General features: G+C 46.0%; 1 protein-coding gene across 1 annotated transcript; it reads left to right on the plus strand.

The window, feature by feature from the left end:
• Positions 1–5,876: 5,876 nt before the first annotated feature.
• Positions 5,877–8,769, plus strand: LOC137334500 (thyrotropin subunit beta-like). The gene is made up of 2 exons (XM_067999213.1): positions 5,877–6,038; positions 8,066–8,769. Exons 1-2 carry the CDS (start codon positions 5,877–5,879, stop codon positions 8,330–8,332), a joined length of 429 nt encoding a protein of 142 aa, XP_067855314.1. The 3' UTR covers positions 8,333–8,769.
• Positions 8,770–15,704: the final 6,935 nt, after the last annotated feature.

Here is a 15,704-nt window from a genome sequence, read left to right on the forward strand (position 1 = left end):
TTGTGATTTGGTGAGCGATGCACAGGATGTGTAAAAGCAATTCCAGGATCCAGAGAGACGGGTAAAGGACACCAGAGGGCAATGATGAGCAAACTGCTCCATTGCAAGTCTCTCTTTCCCTAATTTATGAGAAAGGCTATCTGTTCAGCAAGGCACTAAACCCCCCTTGTGAGTAACAGTTCCCTGATCCCCAATGTATTAAATTCAGCAGCCTCATCTTCGTTTACCAATCCACCCATGTCTGTGCCCCACATCTGCAACCTCCTTCATCTCTACCTCTGAGTCTGTAATATAGAGGTTTACAGCACAGAAGGAGGCCATTCGGCCGATCATATCTGTGCTGGCTCTTTAGCTGGAGCAATCCAAGATTAATCCCTCTGCCCCGCGCTCTCCCCAGAGTCCTGAATCAACCTCCGCTTCAAATATTTATCCAATTTTCCCTTAAAAGATGCGATGGTCTCTGTTATGTCTGAATAACCACTCAAGTTTTGTGGTGTTAACCAGCTGCTTTTGTTTCCGGCCCCTCTAGAATATTCCGTCAATGAATGACAAAAACAATAAAAGAAAGACCTTGGACCTTGCAGTGTAATTGTTATGAAGTCCTTACTCCCATCGTGGGCCATCAAGTATTCAGTTAACAATATGCAAGCACTGTACATATCAGTCTCTGCCTCAACCACTCCCTGTGACAAAGCATTCCAAGCTCCAACAACCTGTATAAAGACATTTCTTCCAACCTCGCTTTTGATTCTTCGTAACAATTAGAAATCGATGATCCTTTGATCTTCTGAATCTGGTTTCTTGGGCATCCACTTCCGTTATCTCATCCCTGCTCTCTGGAGCTCCCTCCCTAAACTCCTCAGTCCTCGTTATCTCATTGCCCTCATCTAAAACCCTCTCCAAACCTTCAATTATACATTTGATTATGTCTGCTAGTCATTAACTATTTTGAGGGGGGTGCAAGAGCAGAGGGACCTGGGGGGGGGCATATTCACAAATCTTTGAAGGTGGCAGGGCAAGTTGATAAGGCGGCTAAGAAAGAACATGTGATACTTGGCTTTGTAAATAGGGGCACGGAATACAAAAACAAGGAAGTTATGCTAAACCTTTACAAATCACTGGTTTGGCCTCAACTGGAGTATTGGGTACAATTCTGGGCACCACACTTTAGGAAAGAATGGAGAGGGTACAGAGGAGATTTACCAGGATGATACCAGGGATGAGGGACTCCAGTTATGTGGAGAGACTGGAGCCCCTCATCCCTGGTATCATCCTTTGAACAGAGAAGGTTAAGGGGAGATTTAATAGAGGTATTCAAAATTATGAGAGGATTCGATAGAGCAAGTAGGGAGAAACTGCTTCCTCTGGCAAGTGGGTCAGTCACCAGAGGTCACAGATTTAAAATAATTTGCAAAAGAACTAGAGGGGAAATGAGGAGAATTTTTTTCACACAGAGGGTTGTTATGATCTGGAACACACTCCCTGAAAGGGCGGTGGAAGCAGATTCCATAGGAACTTTCAAAAGACAATTGGACCTGTACTTGAAGAGGATTAATTTGCAGGGTTATGGGGAAAGAGCTGGGGAGTGGGACTAAATTGGACAGCTCTTTCAAAGAGCCAGCACAGGCACGAAGGGCTCCTTCTGTGCTGTGAGACTCTATGATTCTATGACCCACGATGTAAATGAAAATTGTTGTTACTCATTTAGATGCCAGAGAAATTTCCACAAGTTAATGAATGGAGAGATCTGAACACTTACTGGTGTCGCAGCTCAGAGAAGCCTTGGAAATGGGCATTTTAGGTGGAATTTCCTCCCCACCAATATCATGACCTTTCACTGTATTGGTGTCATGAATGCAGACGATTGCAGTCCCTAAACAAAGAGCGAGCTGAAGAACAGAATTAAATATAAGAACATTAAAGAAAGACTTTCACCACCTCAGGACGTCCCAAAGCGTTTCACAGTCAATGAAGTACTTTTTGAAGTGCAGTCACTGTTGTAAAATAAAAAACATGGCAGCCACTTTGTGCACAACAAGATCCCACAAACATCAACGTGATAATGACCAGATAATCTGTTTCTTAGTGATGCTGGTTGAGGGATAAATATTGGCCAGGACACCGGGGAGAACTCCCCTGCTCTTCTTCGAAATAGTGACTGTGGGATCTTTTATATCCGCCTGAGAGGGCAGACGGGGCCTCGGTTTCACATCTCATCCGAAAGACGGCACCTCCAACAGTGCAGCATTCCCTCAGTACTGCACTGGGAGTGTCAGCAGAATTGTGGCCTTCAGAAACATGACTAACAATGTTTCTGCGCATATACTGATGTTAACGTTCTCATTTTTGTTTAAAACATGCGAATGAAAGAACTAAAAAAACAACATTGCCTCAAATTTATTATTGATAAACAACCCACTGGTCTGTAACCAGCCCTGAGGGCGTTTGAGGGAGTGGCCCCGGGTTAATCACTCTCTCAGCCTAGACTCAGTTAGCAACGGCCTGCACTGGGAGATCACCATGTGCGGAATGATGAGCTTGAACCCGCCCCCCCATGGGGGAAGCAACTGGCCTTTTTATTAATTGCGCTTGGGATGTAATTGACACTGGCAAGGCCGTATTGCCTGCCCAACTCGAGCGGCCATAGCTTATTAAGACATAGTGTGGGCCTGGAGTCTCATGTACGCCAGAGAAGGCCAGGATTAGCAGGTTCCCTGGACGACATTAGTGAACCAGTTGGGTTTTTAATAACAATCTGGCAGATCTGCTATACAAAACCCTGGTTAGACCGCACCTGGAGTACTGTGAGCAGTTCTGGGCACCGCACCTTTGGAAGGACATATTGGCCTTGGAGGGAGTGCAGCGTAGGTTTACTAGAATGATACCCAGACTTCAAGGGTTAAGTTACGAGGAGAGATTACACAAATTGGGGTTGTATTCTCTACAGTTTTGAAGGTTAAGGGGTGATCTGATTGAAGTTTATAAGATATTAAGGGGAACAGATAGGGTGGATAGAGAGAAACTATTTCCGCTGGTTGGGGATTCTAGGAGTAGGGGGCACAGTCTAAAAATTAGAGCCAGACCTTTCAGGAGCGAGATTAGAAAACATTTCTACACACAAAGGGTGGTAGAAGTTTGGAACTCTCTTCCGCAAACGGCAATTGATACTAGCTCAATTGCTAAATTTAAATCTGAGATAGATAGCTTTTTGGCAACCAAAGGTATTAAGGGACATGGGCCAAAGGCAGGTATATGGAGTTAGATCACAGATCAGCCATGATCTTATCAAATGGCGGAGCAGGCACGAGGGGCTGAATGGCCTACTCCTGTTCCTATGTTCCTATTTCATGATCATTGGTTTTGGTGTCAGCCCCAAAAATCACCAGATTTATTGAATTCAATGTCACCACTTGCTCTGCTCACACTCTCCGATCTGCTAGTCCGGTACCATCACCATTATACCACCATGCAGCTCCCACAATGGCACAGGTGAGAATTTGCCCTATTCCCCCCCACGACTGGGCCCGATTTCACCCCCAAGTTCCTCTACCTTCAATCAACGTGCGACGTAAGTATTTTATGGCAGCCAACTCTCGTCCAGCGAAAGAGGTGAGTTTTCGTTCCAATCCTTAGTTCTGGTTTCTGGTTGCGTTAAAAACCACGGAGCCGAGTCCCACCGTTGGAAGCAGGTAGTTTAGAAACTTTGCGTTGGACTTGTCATCCCCGTTACCCCGATTACTTTTCAGCCAACGAACAGGGATCACTTTCGTCGTCCCCTGTGTAAACATTCAGCTAAATGCAGCAATCACATTATAGTCAATTAAATTAGTCTGTTTTTATTGATTAAATGATTGTCTGGGGTTGGAACGCATTACAACTGATTTCCTTTTTAATGACTCACAGATACGTTCTAGTTATGTTTGGAGGGATATTAATTATGTACATGTAGCTAAATACAATGAGCTTAAATCCATGGATTAGTGTTACAGATGGGGAGCGCGTCCCATTGTTTACCTGTGTGCACACGGAGATTAGTAGAAGTTTAATCACTAACCAGTATAAAAACGCTTGGAAGTTCCGAGAAGCAGACACAAGATTGCTGACTCCAATTGCAACGCTCGATTGTAAGGTAATGAAACAACTCTGCCATTTGTCAGCAGACTTTAGATTTTCCTTCTGGATTTTTCTTGTGTGTAAATATTATTCTGCGAATGTATAATTCTTGTTTCCTACCGTGACTTTGGCAGAAGCACGGCCCGGAGAAACGATTGTTTTAAGTCAAAGTTACCGCAGAAGATCGAAAGATCATAAGAATATAGGAAGATAGGGAACAGGAGGAGGCCATTCAGCCCCTCGAGCCTGTTCTGCCATTCAATTAGATCATGGCTGATCTGTATTTTAACTCCATCTACCCGCCTGTGACCCTTAATACCCTTACCATACAAAAATCATGGAATCATAGAAAGGTTACAGCATGGAAGGAGGCCATTCGCGCCAGCTCTCTGCAAGAGCAAATCAGCTAGTCCCACTCCCCAGCCCTATCCCCATATCTATCAATCCATCAATCTCAGTTTTGAAATTTTCAATTGACCCCCAGCCTCAACAGTTTTTTTTGGGGGGGGGGAAAGAGTTCCAGATTTCCACTCCCCTTTGTATGAAAAAGTGCTTCCTGACAGCACCTCTGAACGGCCTGGCTCTAATTTTAAGGTAATGTCCCCTTGTTCTGGACTCTCCCACCAAAGAAAATAGTTTCTCTCTATCTACCCTATCAAATCCTTTAATCATCTTAAACACCACAGAAATTCCAGGAGGATGTTTTTGTGCCAATGGCACGGAAAAGGAGAGGGTTTTTGCATCAGCTGAGAGATGAATCAGGAGCCATCTCAATACAAGGGCTGAAATGATTACTCCGTTAAACATCTGCAGTGCCTTGAAATGACACCGGGTGATATTAAAGACCAAATGCTTCATGTTCAAATCAAATTTCTAGTTTTCCAAAGACACTGTCTGTTTCTCTCGAAGAAGCAGAGTTTTTAATATGAACACGACTTACAAACATCACAGAAAGTCATTTCGGGGCAGTGGTGTCTACAGCCGTTCCTCTAATACAGTGGTGTCTGCAGCTGTATCCCCTGGTACAATGGTATCATTAGCTGTTTCTCTTGGTACAATAGTGTCTGCAGCTGTTTCCCCTGATACAGTGGTATCTGCAGCTGTTTCCCCAATACAGTGGTGTCTACAGCTGTTTACTCTAGTCCAGAGGTGTCTGCAGCTGTTTCCCCTGATACAGTGGTGTCTGCAGCTGTTTCCCCTGGTACAGTGGTGTCTGCAGCTGTTTCCCCTGATACAGTGGTGTCTGCAGCTGTTTCCCCTGATACAGTGGTGTCTGCAGCTGTTTCCCCTGATACAGTGGTGTCTGCAGCTGTTTCCCCTGATACAGTGGTGTCTGCAGCTGTTTCCCCTGATACAGTGGTGTCTGCAGCTGTTTCCCCTGATACAGTGGTGTCTGCAGCTGTTTCCCCTGATACAGTGGTGTCTGCAGCTGTTTCCCCTGATACAGTGGTGTCTGCAGCTGTTTCCCCTGATACAGTGGTGTCTGCAGCTGTTTCCCCTGATACAGTGGTGTCTACAGCTATTCCTCTGGTACAGTGGAATCACTGGGTGTGATCCCACAGCACTACGTGAGTAACTTTACTAGTCTGTGCTGGAGTTGCAGATTGACTTGTGGAGTCAAATGAACGAACACTGAGTCTGGCTTGGTAACACCGATCTCAATATGCTCCCGGCACAATAAAAGCCTAATGAACTGGTAGAAATCCACTATTTGTCAAATAAAAGTTTGTGGTGTGCTGATTTTGCGCTCTGTGTGTTTCAGCATGAACGCTCTGCGCCTCTTGCCTCTTGTCCTGTCTTTGAGCTGCAGTCGGGTTGGGTCCCTGTGCTCGGTGACAAGACACGTGTTGAATGTGGAGAAGGAAGAGTGCAGTCACTGTATGACCATCAACACCACCATCTGCGCTGGCTACTGCATGTCACGGGTAAGGTCGAACTATAAAGGCATAGTTAATAAAATTCTACATTTAATGTTAATATGGCTTTTTATACATACCTGCTCTCAGGACATAAGCAAGGTTTCATAAGAAACATAAGGAATAGGAGCAGGAGTAGGCCATTCGGCCCCTCGAGCCTGCTCCGCCATTCAATCAGATCATGGCTGATCTTCAACCTCAACTCCACTTTCCCGCCCGATCCCCATATCCCTTGATTCCCTTAGAGTCCAAAATCTATCTATCTCAGCCTTGAATATATTCAACAACTGAGCATCCACAGCCCTCTGGCATAGAGAATTCCAAATATTCACGACCCTCAGAGTGAAGAAATTTCTCCTCATCTCAGTCCTAAATGGCCGACCCCTTATCTTGAGTCTATGCCTCCTAGTTCTAGATTCTCCAGCCAGAGGAAACAACCTCTCAGCATCTACCCTGTCAAGCCCCCTCAGTCTTATATGTTTCAATGAGATCATCTCATTCTTCTAAACTCCAGAGTATAGGCCCATTCTACTCAATCTCTCCTCATAGGACAACCCTCTCATCCCAGGAATTAATCTAGTGAACCTTTGTTGCACCGCCTCTAAGGCAAGTATATCCTTCCTTAGATAAGGAGACTAAACTGTACAGGTGAGGTCTCACCAAAGCCCTGTACAATTGCAGCAAGACTTCCTTACTCTTATACTCCAACCCTCTTGCAATAAAGGCCAACATATCATTTGCCATCCTAATTGCTTGCTGTACCTGCATGTTAACTTTCCGTGTTTCATGTACAAGGACACTCAAATCCCTCTGAACACCAACATTTATTAGTTTCTCACCATTTAAAAAATATTCTGTTTCTCCATTCTTCCTACCAAAGTGAATAACCTCATCTATTGCCTAGCCTTCAACAACAACTCGCATTTATACAACGCTTTTAAAGTAGGAAAATGTTCCAAGGCGCTTCACAAAAATTGACACCGAGCCAAAGAATTAGGAGACATTAGAAGGCAAAAGAACCAGGGAGGGGGGGGGAAGTCATGTAGTCATGTTTTAGTGTGAAATAGTGCTCAGGATTAACCCTTCCCTAAATCTCTCCGCCTCCCTCTCCTCCTTTAAGACGCTCCTTAAAACCGACCTCTCACCTGTCCTAATATATCTTTATGTGGCTCGGTGTCAATTTCTTTGTTTGGTTACACTCCTGTCTTGGGACATCTTACTACGTCAAAGGCGCTTTATAAACTCAAGCTGTTGTTTCGATTCCACTTAGTATCTTAAATATCTTATCACAGCTAAAAACATTGGAGACAACTACGAGAGTCTTATCCAAGACAAATGTATTAATGTAAAAAAAATTAGAATACAATCACAAAGTTTTCAAATTATGGTTGTCCACTCGTCTGTTGTGTTCTGCCCCAGGGCAGGTCCTAACTCCAGTCTCTCACGTGAGGTTCTAGAGCCATTCACTGGGGAAGAGGTGGTTTCCCGTTGCCTTCCTCACGGTTTATTAATTTTTGGAGTACCTTTTCTTGGCGTGGGCTGTAACTGAGGCTAAAGAGTCCCACCTACCCTTTATGATGGGGATGGGGCCACCCACACCGATCAGACACAAGTCCCCCCGCTGGGCATCAACCCAATATTCAGAGCTGGTGCTCAGGTCTCCACTCGCTGGGACTGTCCGGAGTGGGGCTCGAAACTCAACCTCAGGGGTGGGAACACCACCCCTGAGCCAGTGGTCACTCCGTCCAGACGTGAGTCTCTCGCTGGATGTCAACCCAGTGTTTAGAGACCGTATTCTAGCCTCCACTCGCCTGGACTGTCTGGAGTGGGGCTCGAACCCATCACCTTCTGACTCAGAGGAAAGAATGCTACCACTGGGCCAAGGCTGACACCCATACAGGATAACGGTATCAACAATTGGAAGCAAGGGGGTGATGCCAGCAGCCACCAATTTTAAAGCATTTTTTGGAAAAGTGAGGATGTATCTGTGGCCCAATGCATTGCCATGGACAATGAATGATGTTTTATTATTATAGGATGTCAACATAAAAGCCCTGCTGCCAAAGAACGCTCTGGTCCAGAACGTCTGCACCTTCCAGGACATCAAGTACATTTCCATCATGCTCCCTGGATGCCCCCCAGACGTTGACCCATTTTACAGTTTCCCGGTGGTCCTAAGCTGTCTGTGCAGTCAATGTGTAACCGATACCACGGACTGCACCAACGGCATTGAAACTCCCTTCTCCTGCACCAAACCACAATGGAGCATCCCCACCTCACGCTCCCGCACCCTCTCTCTGTGAGGTAACGCATAGGAACAGGGGGAAGCCATTCAGCCCCTTGAGCCTGCTCCACCATTCAATTAGATCATGGCTGATCTGGACCTTACCTTCATCTGCCTGCCTTGGTTCCGTCACCTTTAATACCCTTACCTAACAAAAATCAATCAATCTCAGTTTTTGAAATTTCCAATTGACCGCCAGCCTCAACAGTTTTTTGGGGGAAGAGAGTTCCAGATTTCCACTCCCCTTTGTGTGAAGAAGTGCTTCCTGACATCACCCCTGAACGGCCTGGCTCTAATTTTAAGGTTATGCCCCCTTGTTCTAGACTCCCCCCACCAGAGGAAATAGTTTCTTTGTAGTTATGCAGCTCAACGTCAACCAAATAAAACCCAAATCCTGATTTCCAGGCAGTGCTTCTTTTCCTAATCGGACGATATTGTGCATCGTATGTATTTTGTTCAGCCTCTGAATTATGAAGCAATAAATAAATAAATAAGACGCACATTACCCATGACTCACAACACAGGGTTGATGCGCACATGATATGCGACTAAAACTTAAAATAAAACGACTGAGCTGTTGAACAACATTAAACGTCCTTCCGTACAGTAGATCGGGTCATGGAAAGTTCAATTTACAAACTCAATGGGGTTGAAATTGGTTTTGGGCGGTGGAGCAAACTGGGCAATATGGAATCGGATGCCCGACTATCGTCAATGGAGAAGTAAATCGGGGCAGGGCGGGGGGGTAAAGCAGGCGGCCGATTCGCTATTGCCTGTTTTGTGGTTGCCGCCAAGGTGAATTTCACCCCCTCCAAAATGCTAAAGTAGCGCGACCTGGTAATCAAAAGTGCCGTTACTTGTCAGGGTAGTTTTAGGAATTAACAGGGTTCTGGTTCTGGTTCTGCCCAAGCTCTAGCGTGCAGCTCGTCGCAGCAGAGAGAGAGAGAGGGGCAGCTCCGAGGGTGAGCCGAGTCAGAGGTCAGTAGTAAAAAGGTTGGGGGATGGGGGATGGGGGAAGGGGGAGCAGGCTGCGGTATTTTTGTGGGGCTGGGAGGAACATTCCTGCCCCTCCGGATCTCACAAATATACTCCCCCAAAAGAAGGTTCTGCAGCAGCCCCTTTAAGGACCCCTGGTTAGGCCACTCGCTGCTGGAAACAAACGGGAGGAGCTTGTGCGACACACTCGAAAACTGAAAACGCGGGTCCTACAGCCGGCACAGGACCACGGTTTGCATAAAAAGCAGCCTGTAGTCTGCTTCGGGCGGCTGTGCTCAGCGCCCAATTACAGGTCCGCCTTAAAATTGCATCAGGCGGGTGCTGGACATCTAAGGGGAGCAGCCAAGGTCCAACGCCCCCTCTCCCCCTTCCTGCTTTTCAGGTGAGTAATGGGCTGGGAGCTGTTAGAAATCACTCCCATGTTATTTTAAATCGATACTCTATTAAACATCTTGTATATACACACAGTTCCGATCCACAAACTTCAGTTCCTGTTTTATTAATTTTGGTCATGATTTTTATGTCAATGCTCAACATTGAAAATGTCTATAATCGGTTATAATGGGAATTCCCTATGTAAACAGGTGCCCGTGACACTGCAGTTGCAGGCTGTGGTCACTAGGTGACATTATAGTTCCACTGCTCCCTGATACGACTGTATCCTCTGACACACCCTAAGCAACACAAGAGATTTACTAATATATAATGAAAAAGTGAGTATTGAGACCACTGTGTCAGCCAATGAATTGGAGACAGGGGCGAGACTGACAGCAAAGAAATTCTATTTTACAGCAAACAAACTATTTGCTCAAACAACAGAGTCTATTTAAAGAGTCTCTACAAACTACAGCAAACAGAACTCATAACCGAAACTACAGCAAAGTCTCCCGATAAAAACAGGGTTATTTCTCCAGTGGGGGATAGTTACATAATACAAATTGAGTGTGTAAATCAATTTATCAGGTACGGTAGCATAGTGGTTATGTTACTGGACTAGTAATCCAGAGGCCTGGACTAAAAATCCAGAGTCATGAGTTCAAATCCCACCACGGCAGCTGGAGAATTTAAATTCAATTAATGAAAAAATAAAATACTAGTATCAGTAATGGTCGCCATGAAACTACCGGATTGTCGTAAAAACCCATCTGGTTCACTAATGTCCTTCAGGGAAGGAAACCTGCCGTCCTTACCCGGTCTGGCCTAAATGTGACTCCAGACCCACAGCAATGTGGTTGATTCTTAATTGCTCTCTGAAATGGCCTAGCAAGCCACTCAGTTGTAAAATCTCGCTACGAAAAGTCATAAGAAGAAAAAAACCGGACGGACCACCCGGCAACGAACCACTAGGCACCGGACACGACAAGCCCAGTCGACCCTGCAAATTCCTCCTCACTAACATCTGGGGACTTGTGCCAAAATTGGGAGAGCTGTCCCACAGACTAGTCAAGCAACAGCCTGACATAGCCATACTCACAGAATCATATCTTTCAGCCAACGTCCCAGACTCTTCCATCACCATCCCTGGATATGTCCTGTCCCACTGGCAGGACAGAACAGACCCACCAGAGGTGGCGGTACAGTGATATACAGTCAGGAGGGAGTGGCCCTGGGAGTCCTCAACATTGACTCTGGACCCCATGAAATCTCATGGCATCAGGTCAAACATGGGCAAGGAAACCTCCTGCTGATTACCACCTACTGTCCTCCCTCAGCTGATGAATCAGTCCTCCTCGATGTTGAGCACCACTTGGAGGAAGCACTGAGGGTAGCAAGGGCACAAAATGTACTCTGGGTGGGGGACTTCAATGTCCATCACCAAGAGTGGCTCGGTAGCACCACTACTGACCGAGCTGGCCGAGTCCTGAAGGACATAGCTGCCAGACTGGGCCTGCGGCAGGTGGTGAGCGAACCAACACGAGGGAAAAACTTACTTGACCTCGTCCTCACCAATCTACCTGTCGCAAATGCATCTGTCCATGACAGTATTGGTAGGAGTGACCACCGCACAGTCCTCGTGGAGATGAAGTCCCGTCTTCGCACTGAGGACACCATCCAACGTGTTGTGTGGCACTACCACCGTGCTAAATGGGATAGATTCAGAACAGATCCAGCAGCTCAAAACTGGGCACCCATGAGGCGCTGTGGGCCATCAGCAGCAGCAGAATTGTATTCCAGCACAATCTGTAACCTCATGGCCCGGCATATTCCTCACTCTACCATTACCAACAAGCCAGGGGATCAACCCTGGTTCAATGAGGAGTGTAGAAGAGCATGCCAGGAGCAGCACCAGGCGTACCTAAAGATGAGGTGCCAACCTGGTGAAGCTACAACTCAGGATTACATGCATGCTAAACAGTGAAAGCATCATGCTATAGACAACCAACGGATCAGATCAAAGCTCTGCAGTCCTGCCACATCCAGTCGTGAATGGTGGTGGACAATTAAACAACTAACGGGAGGAGGAGGCTCTGCAAACATCCCCACCCTGAACGATGGCGGAGTCCAGCACGTGAGTGCAAAAGACAAGGCTGAAGCGTTTGCAACCATCTTCAGCCAGAAGTGCCGAGTGGATGATCCATCTCAGCCTCCTCCCGAAATCCCCATCACAGAAGCCAGTCTTCGGCCAATTCGATTCACTCCACGTGATATCAAGAAACAGCTGAGTGCACTGGATACAGCAAAGGCTATGGGCCCCGACAACATCCCAGCTGTAGTGCTGAAGACTTGTGCTCCAGAACTAGCTGCCCCTCTAGCCAAGCTGTTCCAGTACAGCTACAACACTGGCATCTACCCGACAATGTGGAAAATTGCCCAGGTATGTCCTGTCCACAAAAACCAGGACAAATCCAATCTGGCCAATTACCGCCCCATCAGTCTACTCTCAATCATCAGCAAAGTGATGGAAGGCGTCGTCGACAGTGCTATCAAGCGGCACTTACTCACCAATAACCTGCTCACCGATGCTCAGTTTGGGTTCCGCCAGGACCACTCTGCTCCAGACCTCATTACAGCCTTGGTCCAAAGATGGACAAAAGAGCTGATTTCCAGAGGTGAGCTGAGAGTGACTGCCCTTGACATCAAGGCAGCGTTTGACCGAGTGTGGCACCAAGGAGCCCTAGTAAAATTGAAGTCAATGGGAATCAGGGGGAAAATTCTCCAGTGGCTGGAGTCAGACCTAGCACAAAGGAAGATGGTAGTGGTTGTTGGAGGCCAATCATCTCAGCCCCAGGACATTGCTGCAGGAGTTCGTCAGGGCAGTGTCCTCGGCCCAACCATCTTCAGCTGCTTCATCAATGACCTTCCCTCCATCATAAGGTCAGAAATGGGAATGTTTGCTGATAATTGCACAGTGTTCAGTTCCATTCGCAACCCCTCAAATAATGAAGCAGTCTGAGCCAGCATGCAGCAAGCCCTGGACAACATCCAGGCTTGGGCTCATAAGTGGCAAGTAACATTCGCGCCAGATAAGAGCCAGGCAATGACCATCTCCAACAAGAGAGATTCTAACCACCTCCCCTTGACATTCAACGGCATTACCATCGCCGATTCCCCCACCATCAACATCCTGGGGGTCACCATTGACCAGAAACTTAACTGAACCAGCTATATAAACACTGTGGCTATGAGAGCAGGTCAGAGGCTAGGTATTCTGCAGCGAGTGACTCACCTCCTGACTCCCCAAAGCCTTTCCACCATCTACAAGGCACAAGTCAGGAGTGTGATGGGAATACTCTCCACTTGCTTGGATGAGTGCAGCTCCAACAACACTCAAGAAGCTCGACACCATCCAAGATAAAGCAGCCTGCTTGATTGGCACCCCATCCACCACCCTAAACATTCACTCCCTTCACCACCGGCACACAGTGGCTGCAGTGTGTACCATCCACAGGATGCACTGCAGCAACTCGCCAAGGCTTCTTCGACAGCACCTCCCAAACCCACGATCTCTACCACCTAGAAGGACAACACCACCTGCACGTTCCCCTCCAAGTCACACACCATCCTGACTTGGAAATATATCGCCGTTCCTTCATCGTCGCTGGGTCAAAATCCTGGAACTCCCTTCCTTACAGCACAGTGGGAGAACCGTCACCACACGGACTGCAGCGGTTCAAGAAGGCGGCTCACCACCACCTTCTCAAGGGCAATTAGGGATGGGTAATAAATGCCGGCCTCGCCAGCGACGCCCACATGACATGAACGAATAAAAAAAAATCCCAGTCACTCACAGCAGTGCGGTCCCACTTTATGCAGCCATAATAAATATATAAACTAAAATTCAAGAGATGAGCAATATTTGTTCATCTCTTGAATTTTAAACTTGCAGAATGTGCATATAATTGGCAAATGATTTTCAATATAGAAACATAGAAAATAGGAGCAGTAGGCCATTCGGCCCTTATGGTAAGCGTGAGGTAACACATTTTGGTAGGAAGAATAAGGAGGCCACATACTGCTTGCATAATAAGAGTCTAAATGGGAGAGAAGAGCAGAGGGGTACAGATACACAAATCACTAAAAGTAGCGACGCAGGTTAATTTTAAAAAATTCAATCGTGGGATGTGGGCGTCGCTGGCGAGGCCGGCATTTATTGCCCATCCCTAGTTGCCCCTTGAGAAGGTGGTGGTGAGCCGCCTTCTTGAACCGCTGCAGTCCGTGTGGTGACGGTTCTCCCACAGTGCTGTTAGGAAGGGAGTTCCAGGTTAATAAGGCCATAAAAAAGGAACCAAAGCATTGGGGTTCATTTCTTGAGGAATAGAATTGAAAAGCAGGGAACTTATGTTAAATTTGTGTAGAACCTTGGTTAGATCACACTTGGAATATTATGAATAGTTCTGGTCTCCAGATTTTAAAAAGGCTGCAGAGGTACTGGAGAAGGTGTAAAAAAGATTTACTCGGATGATACCAGAACTGAGTGGTTGTTTCTATCAGGAAAGATTGAACAGGCTGGGGCTCTTTTCTCTAGAAAAAAAGACTGAGGGGGTGACCTGATAGAAGTCTTTAACATTGTGAAAAGGTTTGACAGAGTAGACGTAGAGAAGATGTTTCCACTTGAGGGGGAGACCAGAGCTAGGGGTCATAAATATAAGATAGTCACTAATAAATCCAATAGGGAATTCAGGAGAAACTTCTTCACCCAGAGTGTAGTTAGAATGTGGAATTCGCTACCACATAGAGTGATTGAGGTGACTAGCATAGATGCATTTAAGGGGAAGCTAGATAAACACCTAAGGGAGAAAGGAATAGAAGGATATGCCAATAGGGTGTGATGAAGAGGGGAGGGAGGAGGCTCGTGTGGAGCATAAACACCGGCATAGACCTGTTGGGCCGAATGGCCTGTTTCTGTGCTGTACATTCTATGTAATGAAGACATGCAAAGATTATGTAAATCTTTAGCCAAGCATGATTAATATTTGACAATGCCATTTCTATGGGATTTGGTTTACAGAGTTGTAGTTACTTTTACTACTTTATAAGAAAAATATTAATTCTGGGAGATTTCTGAGGGATACAGACATGACCGGAGGATTGAATTGTTGTCTGTACAACTATTGTACTTATTCTTGTAATTAATCTTTTGTTGCAATATTTCTTAATTGTTACTCATCTGAAGTAATATCTGACATGAGATGAATTCAGGAGATCTTTTGTTACTGTTCAAGCAAAGTTTTCTGACTTCTCCAATAAACTGAATTTCAAAGCAAAGAATGATCTATGGTGTTGTTTCAAAATGTCCCCAATAAGTCAGTCACACAATCAATCAATCAGGCACGTTGTATATTATGCTGATTAATTCCCTCATTATAAGAAGTTTGGATGCCTGAAGGCGTTCATCTGCAACCTTTGAGGCTGGCGACGCATTTTAAATTCAGTTTTTAAAACAAAAAGGACTCCCTCGTTGCAGGACGACTCGGAGTATTTCACAACCAATTAATTATTTCTGAAGCAGAAGCAAAATACCGCGGATGCTGGAAATCTGAAATAAAAACAGAAAATGCTGGAAACACTCAGCAGGTCAGGCAGCATCTCTGGAGAGAGGGAAACAGGGTTAACGTTCCAGGTCGATGAGCTTCGAACACCCGCAGTATTTTGCTTTTGTTTTAGTGTTTAATTCTCTGCCAGAAATGCCCCACCTTGAAGTTCTGCTCTTTGCTCCGACAGGATATCCATTTGTCTCTTTTACCTTGTTCACCTTCATTGTTATCTATTCTATATATTGTCCCATTCCCACCCTCCTTGCCTCGCACCATCATCCCCTTTGTCATTGAATCACTCCTGCCCTCCACCCTATCACAGACCTTCCCTTTTGTTCTTCCCCCCTCCCCCCCACTTTTCCCTGGCTCTGTACTTGCTTATAAATTGTTAAATCTCAAACTTCTACCAATTATTTATGA

This window comes from Heptranchias perlo, chromosome 18 (genome assembly GCF_035084215.1).
Source record: "Heptranchias perlo isolate sHepPer1 chromosome 18, sHepPer1.hap1, whole genome shotgun sequence".
Classification (NCBI taxonomy): domain Eukaryota; kingdom Metazoa; phylum Chordata; class Chondrichthyes; order Hexanchiformes; family Hexanchidae; genus Heptranchias; species Heptranchias perlo.